Genomic DNA, 18457 nt, shown 5'->3' on the forward strand with positions numbered 1-18457 from the left:
CGTTGGAAATGTGGACATTAAACTTTTGCTGGAATTCTTGTCCTCTTTTATTTCTGTATTTTTTGATAAGTTATATATTATCTCACCTTCCAATAAGAATATTTTCCAGCAGAACACTGTGATGGAACAAGTTTATTGTGTAGAAAAAAAGATTATCATAAAAAAATTTGAAAATACGAATTTAAACTAAGACAATTTTCTTTATAGCAGTACTGTTCAGAGACTTTAACAACTAAATCTAACATCTACAAGAGTGTCTGATAAAATTAGTGTCTATTAAAAATTGATATTTTTTAATTTTTTTTTTACGTTTATTTATTTTTGAGACAGAGAGAGACAGAGCATGAACGGGGGAGGGTCAGAGAGAGAGGGAGACACAGAATCTGAAACAGGCTCCAGGCTCTGAGCTGTCAGCACAGAGCCCAATGCGGGGCTCGAACTCACGGACTGTGAGATCATGACATGAGCCGAAGTCGGTCGCCCAACTGACTGAGCCACCCAGGTGCCCCTAATGATACTTTTTTTTTTAACACCTCTGTAAGGGCATCAAATTTTCACTTTTTAAAATTTTCTTTCTAGCTCATTCTATTCTATTTAGTTCTTTATTTTTTTTTAATTTTGTAAATGTTTTTGTTGGTTTGTTTGTTTTTTGAGACACAGGGTAAGTTGGGGAGGGGCAGAGAGAGAGGGAGACACAGAATCCAAAGCAGACTTCAGGCACTGAGCCTTCAGTACAGAGCCCAATGGGGGCTCAAACCCACGAACCTTGAGATCATGACCTGAGCCAAACTCAGACATTTCACCGATTGAGCTACCCAGGTGCCCCTAGTTAGATCTTTATAGATGTTAAAAAATGAGTAACATGTATTTACATGTATTTGTAATGCATGTATTTACACATTTGTAATGCAACTCTGTCTCCTGGCTCACAAATAAACTGAGTAAGAAGTTATTTTTACTGTTACTAGTTTTAATTGCAATGACTATAATAACTATTAAATGCAGTATTACCAAGGCAATTGTTCTAGAAACTCTACATCGCATATCAAGTATGCATAATTTCAGGAGGCAGACATCATTGTATGCATTGTATAGATACAGAACTGACAACAGAGAGACTCCTCTGGCTAGTGATTAGAATTTTCAGAAATTCTCCCTGAGAACCTCCAATACAAATTGCATAAAGAAATATTTGCTGTTTGGTAGCATTGAAATATGGTTTAGCAAAAGTTAATATAAAAAATGCTTTGATATAAACATTAGGAAAACAATTTGGATTTTCTAAAAGAGAATAATAAACATATGGAAAACATTATGAAGAAAGGCACATTAACTAAAAGTCTATTAAGTTTAAGGAAAAAAGACACAAAGTATTTCTTTAGGAGAAAGCTAAATATTGCCTATTCTGTTTTGTCTCCATGCTACCAATTAACATGTACTGTTATTTGTGGTACTGGATCTCATTTGTTTTATTGTGTTTTTATCCAGTTATGAAGACAAATCATTTGAATGAAAAAAAAATAGGCTGTCCAATTGTCTGATATTAAGTAGATTAAATAATTTGTTCATTGGCATTTTCCTCGGGTACTTGGGAACATGAGAAAGGTGAAACTAATTTTTTTATAGAAAAAATTAAGACAAGTATATTGGTCCATGTACATTTCTTCCATTACTAAAATGTTGCATGTTTTCTCACCTCATTTTCTTGCTCTTTCAATTTTGAGTGGTTATAAATATGCCACACTTAAAGCTACAGTCTCAGAATTATTTCTCTATGTTAAATATCTTATAATTACGAGTTCTTGACTTGCATACAATTATGTACACTTGAATAAGTCATATGTTCAAGTAATAAAAGCACACAATAAAACCTGGGAACCCAAGAAAGATCTTTCTACTACATGATTAGTATGTGCTTTCCAGACTGAGGGGGGATGTTCCATTTATAACTCATTTGTTTCCTACAATTGTGGCCAAGTTTCCACTTATTATATGTCTCCTTGCCTTAATATTAACTTCCAGTTTAGAACACTGTAAACTGTTTCTCAAGCCCCAAATTAAAGCAAATGATATCCACTCCACATCCACCACCAATTTTACTAGAAGCCACTTCAAAGATTCCATTTTTAAAAATGAAGTAGGGCCACTGCTTCCCGAAGCCAAGGTTAGTCCTGTTAATAATGAAGTGGAACTTTCTCTGATTTCCTTTCTATTTAAACATGGGCAGGTTTTTTCCAAGACATTTTTTCTGCTCCACTAAAGGTAAAAGTGGTCATTTTGTTGTTGTGGCTCCTGCTATTGGGGAGGGGATGTGAGCTGAGAAAAGGAAAACATCCCTGGAGAACTCAGCCTTACTCAGTGTTGCTGGAGCCCAGTATATGTGTGTTTGCAAGGACAGTCCAGAACCACAGTCAGGTCGATTTATGAGCATAAAAGCTCCAAAACATTTAAACATTGTCCCAGCTACACTCAGTTTCAAAGACAGCAATAGTGTAGATTGTCAGGGACATCAAACTGGATAAAGGTGGATGGCAAAAAAGACAAAACTCTACAACTTCAAATGTTAGAGTCCCCAGCAGGTTTCTGCTTTTTGGCCATGTACTCACTTGTTCATTTCAACTAGCCTCTCCAGGTTTACATCATGTTCTTTCCTAGACAAGCCACTGTTACCCTCTTCTCTACCAATTTACACAACAACTTATGATCTGGGGCAATGGAAGACCAGGCTGGAAATACACTATTGCTTTCCCAGGGCCCTGCCTCCATTCTACCCTCCTACCTCCCATACTTACCTGGTGCTTATGCACATAGTACAAGAATAGAACACATAGTTATAGAAAGTGGTAGATATATTTCCTACTAAGTGCCACAGGGGCTGCTGAAGACAACATCCACCACCTTTGCCCTTTTCCTCCCCTGACACACACAACATAACACAACATAACACAACACACACACACACACACACACCAAAAATAGTTCAGCTTAAGTTGAAGACGTGTTCTTTCAGAAAAAATTTAAATCATTCCTGGCACCTCAAGGTGCCACTAACCCGCAACCAGTTAAAAACAATTTATTGGCCTGGGTCTTTCACTGCACAGGTGACGTGAATTTGAACCCTAAGTCCACACAGGGATTGGCAAAAAGTTATGACGTATAAAGCTGGACTTAGTATTTCTCCTGTATACGTAGCCAAAGCCATGAGAATGAATACCCTTGCCTTTTCCTCTCGTGAGGAGGAATTTTTGCTGGTTCACCTTTTGAGAGCGTGGCATTTGGGAGGGGTCTCCACCTTATACACGTTCTCATTCATGTTACCATCTTGCTTGGGACCAGGGTTATTTCCCAACCCTTTGTATGGCTGTTTCAGGATGGGAAAATGCCCCAAGATTTCAGTCCTCACCTCTTTGCAAGGAGATGCTCTTCAATTAATTCAGCCTATGTCATAAAGCTTAGCTTCTCTTATAAATTATTTGTCTTCTCTCAGTTCCTAGGACAAAATCTTCCCCTCTCCCAAGGCCTTTTGCCCAAGTGGTGTTTCATCTGCTTGAACTATTCTTTTCACACACTGGCATGTGCACATGCATGCACACACAGATACTTACACCCCTTATAGGGGTTAGTTCTCGTGTTTTATATCTGATTTTAAGCATTACTTTCTCAAATAGGCCTTGTTAACCTTTAAAATCACATTAGGGTATCAGCAATATTTTGCATTTGGGCATTTTCAAGAGGTAGTTTCCAGAAGAAGTTTGGATTCTCATATTTTGCACCATACTCCTAAATCCCAAAGAACTAAATTATCAGTCATTATATAGTAACTGTGCTACACAAATAAACCACCACCCAAAGTGTCACCATGCATAGAAGATACACCCATATAGTGGGATGAGAAAAGGAAGGGGAAGGGAAGGAGAGAAGTGAGGGGAAAGAGGGGGAGAGGGAGAGAGAAAGGGAATATCCACACAGAGAAGTCAGAGAGGGGCGGGGGAGGCAGATGTCTTCAGGAGCTGGCTGGTCAGGAACACTTAATAAGTTACAGTTGTAGCTGAACACAGAATCCTGAAGTGATCCCTACTTGTCTATTGTTTTAGAAGCTAGAATACCTAGGAAGGGAAAATTGTAAAAATTCCCACGCCCAAAAGTCCATGGGATATCATTTTCTGTTGTAATTCAATACAGTGTTCCTTGCCTGCTTCCAGAGGATAAACATGGATTTGTGCACATATGCTACAAAGTCAAAATAAGCCCTTTGTCGGGCTTGATCTTCACATTGTTTTTTAACTTCTGCCAAACAACTGTACACTTTAGGACTATGACATACAGTTCTACAATACGGATTTTCAGCCACACTAGAAAGTTTTGATACAGTCTTGTTTTGTCAAAATCATGGGTTCTATAAACATCACACAAACCTATTTTTAACTAAGGTTATCAAGCTAACACTAATTGTAAGATACATCCATAAACACTATTTATATGTAGTGTTTTAAATAAGTGCATTAAAAATAACTAAGTTATTAGAATTTAGTAAGTAATTTTTCATCACCCAGCTTTCCAAATATCTTCATTTTGATGACCTAAAATAATGTACTTGATAAAAAAAGCCAAGAATCTCTGAAGAGGATGCCTGCAACATCACAAAAACTTGTTAAACAAAATATAGGTACAAAAATCAGATAAAGGCACTATTAGAAAAGAAAATTACAGGCCAATGTCTCTGATGAACATAGACACAAAAATCCTCAACATTATCAAACCAAATAAATAATACATTAAGGATCAGTCGCCATAATCAATTATTACAGGGACGCAAGGATGGTTCCACATCCACCAATCAACATACATGATACACCACTTAATACCATGAAGAACAAAAATCTTATGATCCTCTCAACAGATGTAGATAAAGCTTGTGACAAAATTCAACAGCACTTAATAATAACTCTCAAAAAAGTGAGTTTAAAGGGAATATTCCTATATATATTAAAGGCCACATACGAAAAACCCACAGCTAACATCATGGTGATAGCTCTATGGTTAGCTCTATGGTGAAAAGAAGAAAGCTTCTCCACCAACATCATGAATGAGACAAGTGTACCCAATGTCTCCAGTTTTATCCAGCATAGTTCTACAAATCTCAGCTTCAGCAATCAGACAAAAAAATTATTATGGAGGAAGTAAAACTGTCACTCTTTGCAAATGACATGATCTATATAGAAGTCCCTGAAGTCCACACCAAAAGCACTGTTAGAACTACAAAATGAATTAAGTAATGTTGCAGGATAGAACATTACTAAAGAGAAATCTGTTGCATTTATATACAGTAATAACAAAGTGGAAGAAAGAAAAACTAAGAAAACAATTCTATTTACAATTGCATCAATAATAAAATACCTAACAATAAATTTAACCAAGCAGGTGAAAGACCTGCCATTTGAAATCTGTAAGTAATTAATGAAGGAAACTGAAAATGACAGAAAGAAATGGAAAGCTATATCATGCTCATCGATTGAAAGAATATCATTAAAATGTCCATACAACCCCATAGTAATCTAAAGATTCAATCCAATCCTTATCAAAATACCAACAGCATTTTTCACATAACTAGAACAATAATCCTAGTATTTGTAGGGAAGCAAAAAACACCCTGAATAGCCAAAGCAATCTTGAGAAGGAAGAACAAAACCAGAGGTCTCACAATTCCAAATTTCAAAATATACTGCAAAGCTAAAGTAATTAAAAGAGAAAAAAAAAAGACACATAGATCAAGAGAACAGGATACAGAGCCATAGTTTTATGGTTAATTCATCTGTGACAAAGGACTTTGGAAAATACAAAAGAAGTGAAGAATATACATTAGTCCGTTTAATAATGATGTTGGGAAAAATGGACATCTACATGCAGAAGAATGAAACTGGATCACTCTGTTATGCTATACACAAAATAAACTCAAAATAGATTCAAAAAAATAAATATGAGACCTGAAACCATGAAACTCTTAAAACAAAACAATGGCAGTAATCTCTTAGACACTGGCCTCAGAAACATTTTTCTATACATGTCTCCTCAGGCACAGGGAACAAAAACAAAATTAAAGTATTGGAACTATTCCAACATGAAAGGCTTTTGCACAGTGAAGAAAATCATCAAGAAAACAAAAAGGCAGCCTACTAAGTGGGAGAAGATATTTGCAAATGATGTATCTGATAAGGGGATAATATCCAAAATATACTAAGAATTCATACAATTTAACACCAAAAAAAAACCCAATAAAAATAGGAAGAGGACCTGAATATTTTTAAAGGAGATTCCAGATGGCCAACAGACACATTAAAAGATCCTCAATATGACTAATCATCAGGGAAACGCAAATCAAAGCCATAATGAGATATTGGCTCACACCTGTCAGAATAGCTGGTCTCAGACAAGAAATAACAAGTGCTAGTGAGGATGTGGAGAAAAAGTAGCCCTCACGCACTGCCGGCAGAAATTCAAACTGGTGCAGCCACTGTGCGCAATGTTACAGAATTTCCTCAAAGAATTAAATATACAAAGACCATACAACCATATTTCAACTTTTGGGCATTTACCTGAAGACAACAAAAACACTAATTCAAAAAGATATATGTGTCTATCCATTCTGTGGCAGCATTATTTATAATAACCAAGATAGTGAAGCAATCAATCTGTCCATCAATAGATGAAAGAATGAAGAAGATGTGGTACATATATACACAATGCAGTATTACTCAGCCCTAAGAAAGAATGAAATCTTGCCATTTGCAACAACGTGGATGGACCTAAAGGGTATTCCACTAAGTGAAATAAGTCAGAGAGGAAAAAATAAATACTACATGGTTTCTCTCATATGTGGAATCTAAAAACCAAAACAAGCAAAGAAAAAAGCAGAAATAGACTCATAAATACAGAGAACAAACTCTGGATTGTCAGAAGGGAGTAGGGTATGGAGAATGAGTGAAATAGATGAAGGGTATTAAGAGGTACAAACTTCCAGTTATAAAACAAAGTCATAAGCATGAAATGCTCATGGAATATAGTCAATATTGTAGTAAGTTTGTATGGTGCAGAGGGTGACTACACTGACTGTGGCAATCGTGCATATAATTACTGAATTACTATGTTGCACCTAAAACTAATATTGAACTTCCCTTTAGTAAAAAAAAAAAAAAAAGAGAAATTTTATCAAATAAAATTAACAGGAATAGGAGACATCATTGCCCTAAAAATAAATGCGCAATTTGCAGATGTTTCCTGAGTACTTGTCATGGGGTGGGTAGTTTAAATATTATATTCGTAGCAATTTATAAATATTACTTCACTAAACCCTTTAACATGTTTATATTATCATTAAGGATACCCATTTTACACTTACACACAAATAACGCAAAATACCTGAAGGGCCGTAAGGATATTTGCTAAGGCTTGTCCATACGTGTCATGGCAGTGAACAGCAAGCGCACTGGGTGGGACTTCTTTCATGACACTCTCCAACATTCTTTTCATGCTTCCTGGAGTTCCCACTCCAATAGTGTCTCCTAGAGAGATCTCATAACAGCCCATGCCATATAATCTTTTAGATACCTGTTGGGAAAGGTGAGAAGCTAGTAAAAAAAAAATAATAATAAATAATAATAATAATGGAAATGAACAAATTCAAACCCTGTTACTCCTTAGCAGACATCATCTACAAGTAAAAGTCATACCTAAGATCAGTTATGTATTCATGGGAAACACATATTTTAATTTTCTGGTCCTTTTCCTTGGTTATTAAATCCCAACTATTATGTAAAAGTTTTAAAGACATTACTATAATTATCTTTTTCTAATATTCAAGTTGGTCTTAGGATCATAACTGTCCATCTCCATGTTCAGTTATGCAATTATAAGCTACAATTTCAATTATGGGAGGCTTACTTTCTCAGCCCTTTAAACAAACAGAAGCATTACAAATTTACTTTGGAAGTAGTATTTCTCAAGGCATGAGATTTGAGGTCACGAGATATCAAAAATACTTTCAGCTTTGTCACGAAGTAGTTGTGTGATTGGTAGAGTCACTTAGTATTTCTAACTTAATACTTCTGGTTCATGAATGGATGCACTTATGCCAAGTAACCTGCAAATTCCCTTTATGTTGGATAACTAAGGTTAAGTCTAGATGACTCACTTAAGGTTGCTGGTCATGCATTCTTAATGCTTCCAATCTGCCTGTTATGCAGTTCTCTTCAGCAACTCCTCAGACATTCTGGTGCAGTAATGGAGAGCCTGAGGGTATGTGTGGTCCATCCATAGACCTCATCCATGAGGCAAAAGGCAGCAAAGCAAGGGGCTTGGTGGACAGGTAGATTTGGAGCCTAGTTTTTGTGGAGCCTGAAGTTCTATTGTTTTGGAAGTGTTTTTTAAGAAAATAATATATAATTGTGAATGCAAATTTATAAGGAGTCTTAGAAGGGTACCATATAGGTGAAGGACTAAAATATTTAAGCTTCTTTATTTTACGGTATATCTGCCTCTGTGTGCAAAGGACTTCCTTAAATAGACTGGGATAGCACGCATCTGAAAAATCTGCAGCAAATTTCAAAAGTTCAAATGAAGGCACAAAAGAGGAATGGCTTTAGCCAAATCAAAGGTTTATCCTAAGTTCTGAATTTCTAACAATGTCATCTTTAAGGACTATTATCTATTCCTGCAAAACTGCTCTCTAATGAAAGGAACTGGAGTCTCAGGACGAAGTATAGGATCTCAAAGGGATGAACAGTGTACAGAAAAAGCAGTGTATACACTCTGATACAAGTGCCCAAGTATGCAGGACAAGAACACAGGGATGATACCTGAGCAATCAAAGTTTAAGTGTGCATGTACAAACTTCCCTGACATTCTGATGGAATGTGGAAAGGTCACCCACTAAGTTCCACCCATGTAAAAATGTTTCATCTATGAACCCCAACATGAGCAGACTCAAATGTTATTTAACTTTGAATAGTTGTAGCCAATATATACATCTTCAGTGTCAAAATGAAACTACTGGGTAAGTGATCGATCTTGTCTTCCATGTTTCTCCTGAAACTTGGTTGTGCAGATGCAATCAACAGGAAGGAGAACAGCCCGCTTTTAAAACTATTATACATCATTTTACCAAGAACCAGAAAACCACAGGTATATCTTACTTCTGTCACTTTTTGTGGTGTGATGTTTCCTTCATACGGACAGCCCAGGGTGCAAGACACATACCTAAATTTAAAATATAGAGCCATATAAATATATAGATGATTTAAGTCATTTCCTAATTTCCATTTTATAAAAATGAATAGCTAAAAAGTCATCAAAATATTGTTTACCCTAGTCCATTATTATTCTTAGAACAAAGAAAAACAATTTTGGAACATTTTTAACTTAACTCAATTTTTTTTCTAATAATGACAATTTGATAAATGTTATTTGATGGCAGATGGAGTAACAGGTGTTTATCTTGTGGAATTATTTATGCTATAGCAGCATATGAACATTCAAAGCGGAAGATACCGGTGAACTACATAGTTTTATTTAAGTAAGTACACACATCCAACTGTTAAATATCTAGTTCTTTGGAATCATAGAGAAATAGTGAGTAGATGACTAACTGAATTTCTCTTCACTCCCATCTGGATCTTTTGGCCTCATTTAGATAGAGTCATTAATCACCCCAAAACTCCTAGAGTTGGCCACAACCTCAAAGTTCATCTTGTTTATCTCTCGTGGGTATACCTAAATCATCCTATACGAAGAGTGTCTAGTCTACGTTTTAAAGGCTCCATATAAAGATATTCTGTAAGCTTCTTCAACAATTTACTCTAATAGAAAAAGTCAAGCCTTTCCTGAAATGATAATGATACTTTTCCATCTTAAAGTATTAAGCTTTAGAAAAAGCCTGTTTTAGCTATTTTCAGCTCAACACCAATCCCATTTTATTAAACTTTCCTCAGAGATTTTTACAACACTTGTATTAAAATAATGCATCATGTGTCTGATTGTCAGGGATGAAGCAATTCACATGAGTGAGAGAGGGGTGGTAGGAAATGAGGCTGGAGATCCAATTCTGTGAGCCAGAATATAACAGGCTTTAGATAATAAGGCCCTTGGAATGCCATGCCAAGGAGTCTGAACTTTGAGATCACTCAAAATTATTAGGTAACGTAGTGACAAGATCAGAGTAGTTTTCCAGAAATGTTAATTCTCCGGGAACTCTGGAAGTGGTTGCCAACAGAAAGGTGGAAGCAAAAACAAGACAAAAGATAATACCATATTTCCTTGATTCTAAGATGTTGTCCATTATAAGATACACTATAAATTTTATAACAGGTTTTGGAGTAAAAAAAATATACATATTAAATATATACATATATATTCAATGATTCAATACATACTCATTGATTCTAAAACCATAATCTAATTTCAAAAGTATTAAAATGTGAATAGAAGTTGTGTTTTGGAATTAAATAAACAATTCAGTAAGTCAAGTAAGCAGTAAAGAAGACAGAGGGATAAATAGGATAATTCAAGTACAACTTGAAAGTTATGCAGGAAATCATTTCTCTGCTCTTGCAATTACTATAATTATCTTATTTGAATAACTGTGTAAATTTAAACAAGATATGTAGAAAGAAAATGTTCTATAAACCTAACACTTGGAAAAGGTGGCTAAAGATGAAAAAGAACATTTTCGATTCAGATATAATGATTACAGATAAATAAATGAATAATTACTTCCTTCTGAACCCAAAATATCTAGATGTGGTTCAATACAAAATCCAAGCCATCCATTTACATGCCATCCCTCTAAATATGAAAAACAATGTAAGAAAAAACCAACAAATTCAAAACGATATAAAGCAAACCAACCTTTCTTGCATTCTTTACTATCTGGCCATAACTACCCTTTGGTAACATCACCTGCATTTTCATTCACTCAAGTTTTCCCTCAGACTCCTTCCTAGGCCTAAGGTTTGCCTGGTCTCCATTCTTCACTGCATTTCATCTTCCTACATTCTTTTCCATCCTTGTGAGCCACTTCTCCCACCTATTTACACATGGGGCTACTTTCCCCCCGAAACAAATGTGATGGTTCTCAACTACGTTCATTAGCTTACTTTAACATCCTATAAGCACAGGTTGGCAAACGAAGACCCATAGGCCAAATCCTGCTCATTAGTCTTTTGCAAGTCAAACTTTATTGGAACAATGCCATGCCTATCTGTTTACCTATTATCCATGGCTATTTCTGCACCATAAGAGTTGAATAGGAGCACAGAGATTATCTGACCCACGAAACCTAAAATATTATTATCCAGTCTTTTACAGAAAAAGCTTGCTGCTGGTAAAAAGTGAAACATTTTCATGAGTATGAAATGGCCTCCCCCATGATAAAAATAGTCTATATTGTCCGCTTTGAATAGTAGCTAAAGTCAATTTCTATAGCAATCTATTAGAGTGGTTCTCAAACTTGCCTGCACAGAATCACCTGGGGAGTTTAAAAGCCAAAACTCTAATGGTTGACACACTCCAGTCCAATTAAATCACAAACCTGAGGAACTAAATTCAATCACCAATATCTCAAAATAATTTCTAAAGTTCCATTTAGAAACTTGCCAAAATTGAAAACCACTGAAACATCAGCAATACTACCTCCCCTTGAATGCCTGATTTATTCCCTTGTAAAAAGTGTTAATACACAGATTTTAGTCTCAAGAATCTCACTACTATGCCCCAGCACTTTTTATCTATTTTCAATTGGCTGGTAGTTCAACTTCTCACAGATCTATCTTGAATCATTTCTATTCTGCTGAAGCCCCAAACTGCAACCTCTCCATTTCTTATTTTATCCCATTTCTTACTTCTGGCTTAATGTCCTTTTTACTGAACTACACCGTTTAGTTCTTTCAGTAATGGTAAAGTTTTGCAGACTATTTTGTCACCAAATAATTTTACTTCACCTTCATTAATGTTTAATAGTTTGGTTAGGTATAAAATTCTAGGTGAACAGTCATTCTGCCATTTTGAGCATATTTCACTAGCTCTGGTCTCAGTTTTGCTGACGAGAATTTTGCTATTTAATGGTAATTCTGTTATAGCAATTTTAAAGTAATTTGTTCTCTGTTTATATCTAATATCTAATATTCTGCATTTTACTATGAGAATGTCAGGACTTATACTTCTTTAATATTAACACTGATGTTGTTCCTCAAATCTAGAAAATCCTCAAGGTACTAGTTCATCAAATCTATCTCTAACATTTACTTTCCCTGCTTTCTCCTTCTGAAAATTCTGTGAGGCACTCTCTCTTAACCTCATTTTCAAAAGTTCTATTACATTTTTCTGTGTTTTATTTTTGCAGTTTCCTTGAATACTACTTCTAGTCACCAATACCCCTTTCAACTGTATGTAATCTGCAGCTGAATGCAATCATTTCCTTTATAAATGTATTTATCATTTCAAGAAATGTTTCTTTTTGTAAAATCTTCATCATTTTCATAAAGATCTATTACGTTCTTCCTTTGCCTCTGTATTTTAAGGGGTTAATTTAAATTCTTCAGATTGTTCTATTTCCTTCTTTTCTGTTAAAGTTTTCCTGCTTTTCCTTTTTGCTTCTTTCTCTCTTCTTTCTTTTTGCTTCTTTGTATCGTCATGTGGTTTGTAATTTTTACTGTATCTTTCCATGGTGATTTTCCTTCCTATGGGAGTTTCATGAGACTCTTGAGTTATTCAAGTGTCTCTATAAACAAGATATGACTGCCTTTTGTCCTTGCCCAGTGGACTTTACCAATTCTTGGACAAATTTCTACCTTAATTTCTTATTTGGGGTTTCCATAATATTCCACAAATTCCATTGACTTTGCATTGGCAAAGAGGAGATTCCAGGCTCCAAGAATCATCACTTTAAAATGCATGTTTTAGTAGAACATCTATCTCATATCATGTCGACATTAAAATCCCATTTTCGAGCCACTAGGAATTTTATCTGAAATAGATACCCCCAGGTGCTAGTGGCATCAACCTGCATCCTCACCACACTTTCTTTGATGAAACCTGAGGACTTTCTTTTCTGAGTTTAGCTATATGTTTCAAAAATGGTTATTTTCATATGTTTGTAATGGGAACAGAAAAGGGAGTTTTTGCATCAGTTCAGTCCCCCATAGTCTCTGTCTTTCATCATTATGCAGATAGATAACTCAAGGAACAACTCCAAGTCTCAGGAACATTACAAATTGGTTTCCTGACACATTGACATGACATATTAAGCTCAGCATGTCAAAAATGATGCTCATTCTTGCTTCCCCTGCATTTGCCATTTAAAAAAATGCAGTCATTTTCAGAGTCTGTCCTGCCAAATCACTTAAAGGTCACCTTTGAGAACATATTCAATAACCCAGATACCCTGGTTCTTCCCTTCCAGCCTGTTGCACGTGACATCTGCTAGTGCCAGTCCAAACATACAGAACAGTCCCTGAGTATTTTCCTCAGGACAGCTGCATACATTGCCAAGCGCTCTCCTTGCCTCTGGTCTCACACCACTCATTTGTACACTAATACCTATTGACAAAATACGAGGACTACAGCATAGATCTGATTAGTTTTACACTTCAAAAATCTATGGTGACTTGCCATCGTCTACCAAGTAAACTTGGTATTCAAGTTCAGCAGTTTGTGAAACCTCTTTCTACCCCTCTCCCACTATACACCCTGAAAAACTCCCCTTCCAGTGGAAGTAAGCTCTTTCCTGTTACCTAAATGCTTTTTGAGATTGCTCTTCACTATGCCTTTGCTCTTTGTACATTTCTTACCCTGCCTGTAAAGATCATTATTTCTGATTATTTTTCCCTATATTTACCTATCTTTAATGACTTCATTTTATTGACACCTTCTGCATTAAGTTTCTCCATATAACCCCCGAGAAATTTAATATAGTATTACTTTAAACTTGAATAGGATCTGTCTGTATGTCTCTTAATGTATTTGCCTTTTTTGACAGTTAAATAACAATGTCTATATATACTATTTTCCCAGTCTGCTAGAAACTCTTTGAAGTTTGGCTACTTTTTCATTTTCATATTCCATACATTATCACTAGACAGTACATTATATAAAACATTCAGTATTTCTTGAATGAATTCATGCACAAATTTGTTATTTAAGGTGCCATTTTCATTATTTAATTAATTTTCTATGAAATTCCTGATCTTTACTCTAAATATGTAGTTACATCCAGGGTATTAATGCACTTACTTCTAAATCCTGTAGCCAAAGATGATAGTATATGAGTTCAGACTTAGAACAAAACCTTAAACACTATATAGGATGACAGAATAAGAGAATGGCCAATCATATTGAAGATAATTGTGCTAACATTAAAGGCATGGTGTTACAATAAATTCTGTGGATGGAAGGCTGAGTTATTTTTATTTGTGCTTGTGAAGGCCATTTATCAATATTGTGCAAAATCATGATAAAAGAGAAACTGAGGCAATCAAGTCTTAACAACTTTATCTGGTGAAACTGAGTCATGAAAAAGCACCTACACTGAGGCCTTACCCAAGGCCTTCCCAGTATTATCCTCTGTCCTTTAAAATCATTCTGGCAAAAAGCAACAAAAACGATGAGCCTGGAATAAACGTCACAAATACTTGCAATGGAAACAATCAATGACTGCTATCCTCAGAAGAGAAAAACAATGCCAAGAATGAAGAGGTGACATGTAATGTCAATTAAACATAATTAAGACATTTAAATGTAGGAGCTGTTTTGATGCAGTCATGCACAGTATGTCTGCCTATAAACAATACAAAATAGCATTCCATTACTAATAAGCCAACCAAAAACAGATTGTGAGAGCCTGCTAAGCACTTAACACTACAGATAATGTAAGAAATAAATACTGTCCCTGGGTCTCAAGGAGCAATTCTGCTAATTCTCTTTTTGCTCTGAAATGCTAATTTCATGAGGAATGACAAAACATGCTCTTCAAAGGCTCTATATGAAGGCTGTTTAGTGATGACTACACAACACAGCTTACACATATTAACTATTGCTGGGTAGGTGTTATTCTGATACACAGCAGTGCCAGATTAATATGTAAGGCTAAAAAAAAGGATACCTTCAAACAAACCATATGTATGACAGAAAATAGCTCTAACAGATGTCTCATTTTTAGAGTTTTATGTACCATGTTTTGGTAAATGAGGTTTTGAATTGCTCTTCAAATTTTTTCTTCCAGGCCAACAGAAAGGCCTCAGTCTAAGATATTGGAAAGGAACTTGGCCAATCAACTGTACACTTGAAAGATGGTGCCATATATGCAAGTGAACTCCCCTGGGGTAGACTGTCCAATGGAAGGTATTTGCTACATTAGTCATGAGAAACATGGTGTATTTAAAACATTGAGACTTAAATAAGGAAACTCATTATCACACTCACCAATATTACTACTACCTTCAAGATCAGCATCAGAATCCATAATAGCATGTTGTATTATGCAGAGGAAAAATAAGAAATACATGTGCAACATAACGTAAATGGTTTGGCTAAGAAACAGGTTGCAAGTTCTTAAATAAGTTTGTGTTCAAAATTATCTCTTAACGGGAAAACCAATGAAAACTGACCACTTTGAGGGAGAGGAATCTGCACTTACTTCATGGCCATTTTATAGGTTAGAAATTATACAGAGCTAAGCAACTCATCAAAAAATAATTAAGCACAAGAATTTCCTAATATTAACATTAATTTCATCGAAGAAATTGGCCACTAATATACATAATACAATTTTATCCAGAAGCTGTTAAACCAGACTGGATTATTATTGCTATGGGATAAGCAGAAAGCAGGCGGTGAGGGTCATAGATCAAGAGATGCATAAAACATGCACTTTAGAAAAACAAATGTGAAAAGGACCATTGAGACAATCCCAACATAAAAAGCTTTTTTCATTGTGAAGGAAATCGTCAACAAAACAAAAAGGCAAACTACCAAATGGGAGAAGGTATATGCAAATGATATAACTGATAAGGAGTTAATATCCAAAATATATAAAGGACTTATACACCTCAACATCAAAAAAAAATCCAATTAAAAATGGGCAAAACACCTGAATACCTTTATCCAAAGAAGACATACAGATGCCAAGAGACTCATGAAAAGATGTTCAACATCACTCATTACCATCAGGGAAATGCAAATCAAACCACAAGGAGGTATCACCTCACACCTTTCAGAAGAGCTAGTATGAAAAAGATTTAAAAAATAGAAAGTGTAGATGCTGAAGTGGAAAAAAAAGACCCCTTGTGCACTGTTGGGGGGGAATGTAAATTGAGGGTCACTGGAAAAACAATATGGAGGTTCCTCAATAAATAGAAATTCCATACCATCCAGTCATTCCACTACTGGGTATTTACCCAGAGAAAACAAAAACACTAATATGCAATGTAAACCATTACCACATCCTAAAATGATCTTTGGTTTTTCTGTATCTAAAAGTTATATATGGTTGTCTATATTAACTACTAATCTGTCTTTTATTCCTTGTTCTCATTATTTTGCACATTTTTTTCTGGGAATTTGAGGAATCCAGCAGTTACGGTTCATAGTTAAATATTTTTGCATTTTGTAATTCTTTAAAACAAAGTATGGTAATTTTGTTTGGCTTCCAGGAAAAATGGTACAAAACTACCTTCTTTCAATTTTTAGTAGGCTCAACCTTTCAGAGTAATCATGGTTCAGATCATTTGAAGTCATTTTACAGAAGAGGCCTAAGATATAATTATGTAAGAAGTTTTGCTTTGATATGCACAACTGCTGACCTTTTGAATTTGTAATGTAGATTTCTAAGCCTTTTAGTAGTGAAATTGATAATGGCTCCTTAGTGATGGTCTCCTTTTTAAAAATAATATTCTCACAAAGAGAGTATGTGATTCTTGTGACTTCATTTAAGGTAGGTCAATACTCAGACAAAAAGGAATAAAACTAAATGTCTCATATATTAGTGCACTACTTCATAGCTTGAAGACGTTCCAATTTTGGAAGGATCTTGACAAACCAAGAGATAATAATTTCAGGAAATGCATTGATAAAAATAGAGAAAATCATTACATGTATCACAGAGTTTCATTTTTCTTTGCCTTTTTAACTTTTTAAAAATTTTGTTATTAGAAAAATAACCTAGATATTTTAAACATATGTCATATGAATTACACATTAAAAATGAAGTCCAAAATGTAAACATTTCATTGCTCATTCATATATAATGTATATTCAGTGGTAGTTAGCTGACTTTGCATTTTATGTCAATGATCTGGCATGGTATGTTTTCGCAATGTGTCCCAGATGTTATGTAAAGTTCTGAGCACATATAAAAAATGTGTACACATGCATGTGTATATGTGTGTTACAGGATGGGGGGGAATCAAACCACAGCCTTAATAACTTTAATAAAAGCTGCTATTTAGACCATATGAAGGTTTACTATTTTTATTAAAATTTAAATGGTTTTAGTGAGCATTTATAAAATGTGTACTGCCTTATGGCCTTTAAATCTGACAGCTGATGACATAAATTTTCTGGACGGTGATCAAGTACATGTTGACGCAGCTGCTGCCATGTTGCCATAGTAAGATGCTGAGGTGTCTGCTTCAGTTTCAACTAGTTGAACATGACTCTCTTTCTTAACTGAGTACCAATGACCTATGACTTCTAATATTGCGTATCTAAATTCTAGATTGCCAGCAAAAATAAAATCTAATTTAAACTCTATTAACATTTGGGGGAGTAGGTAGATAATTCTCATCTGCACAAAGAGGGAACTCACATACTAAAAGGCCTATTTCTAAAAATGAATACTGTTTCAGAAGATCTAGGAGTTGTGCTCAAAGGAACAAAATCTGCATTGGAAAACACATTTATTTATTGTATACTTCTGCAGTAAGTCTCTAATGTACTCTGCTGATGGCACTGGACTGTGAGTCAGTTTTTGTCCATCTTGCACTTTGTACCCTTCTTATTAAGGCCTGGCAAACTTTTTAAGTTATACCATGGTTAGAAGTTTCTTTATTGGGGTGCCTGGGTGGCTCAGTAGGTTTAGCATCCAACTCCTCATTTCAGATCAGGTCATGATCCCAGGGTGGTGAGATCGAGCCCTATGTCAGGCTCCATGTTGAGTGTGGAGCCTGCTTGGGATTCTCTCTCTCACCCCCTAACCCCCTCCCCAACTCACACACACTTTTCTTCTTCTTTTTTTTTTTTTAAATTTTTTTTGTCAACGTTTATTTATTTTTGGGACAGAGAGAGACAGAGCATGAACGGGCAAGGGGCAGAGAGAGAGGGAGACACAGAATCGGAAACAGGCTCCAGGCTCTGAGCCGTCAGCCCAGAGCCTGACGCGGGGCTCGAACTCATGGACCGCGAGATCGTGACC

General features: G+C 35.4%; 1 protein-coding gene across 3 annotated transcripts in view; it reads right to left on the reverse strand.

Moving 5' to 3' along the window:
- Positions 1-18457, reverse strand: part of HMGCLL1 (3-hydroxymethyl-3-methylglutaryl-CoA lyase like 1) — a 190579-nt gene that overhangs the window by 91983 nt on the left and 80139 nt on the right. For all 3 annotated transcript variants that reach the window (XM_047859126.1, XM_047859125.1, XM_047859127.1), the window contains 2 exons: positions 9189-9252; positions 7417-7605 (listed from right to left, as the gene is read on the reverse strand). In XM_047859126.1, coding sequence (XP_047715082.1) covers positions 7417-7605; positions 9189-9252 — 253 coding nt within the window. The remainder of the gene's footprint in view (positions 1-7416; positions 7606-9188; positions 9253-18457) is intronic.

Source organism: Prionailurus viverrinus, chromosome B2 (assembly GCF_022837055.1).
Source record: "Prionailurus viverrinus isolate Anna chromosome B2, UM_Priviv_1.0, whole genome shotgun sequence".
Taxonomy (NCBI): domain Eukaryota; kingdom Metazoa; phylum Chordata; class Mammalia; order Carnivora; family Felidae; genus Prionailurus; species Prionailurus viverrinus.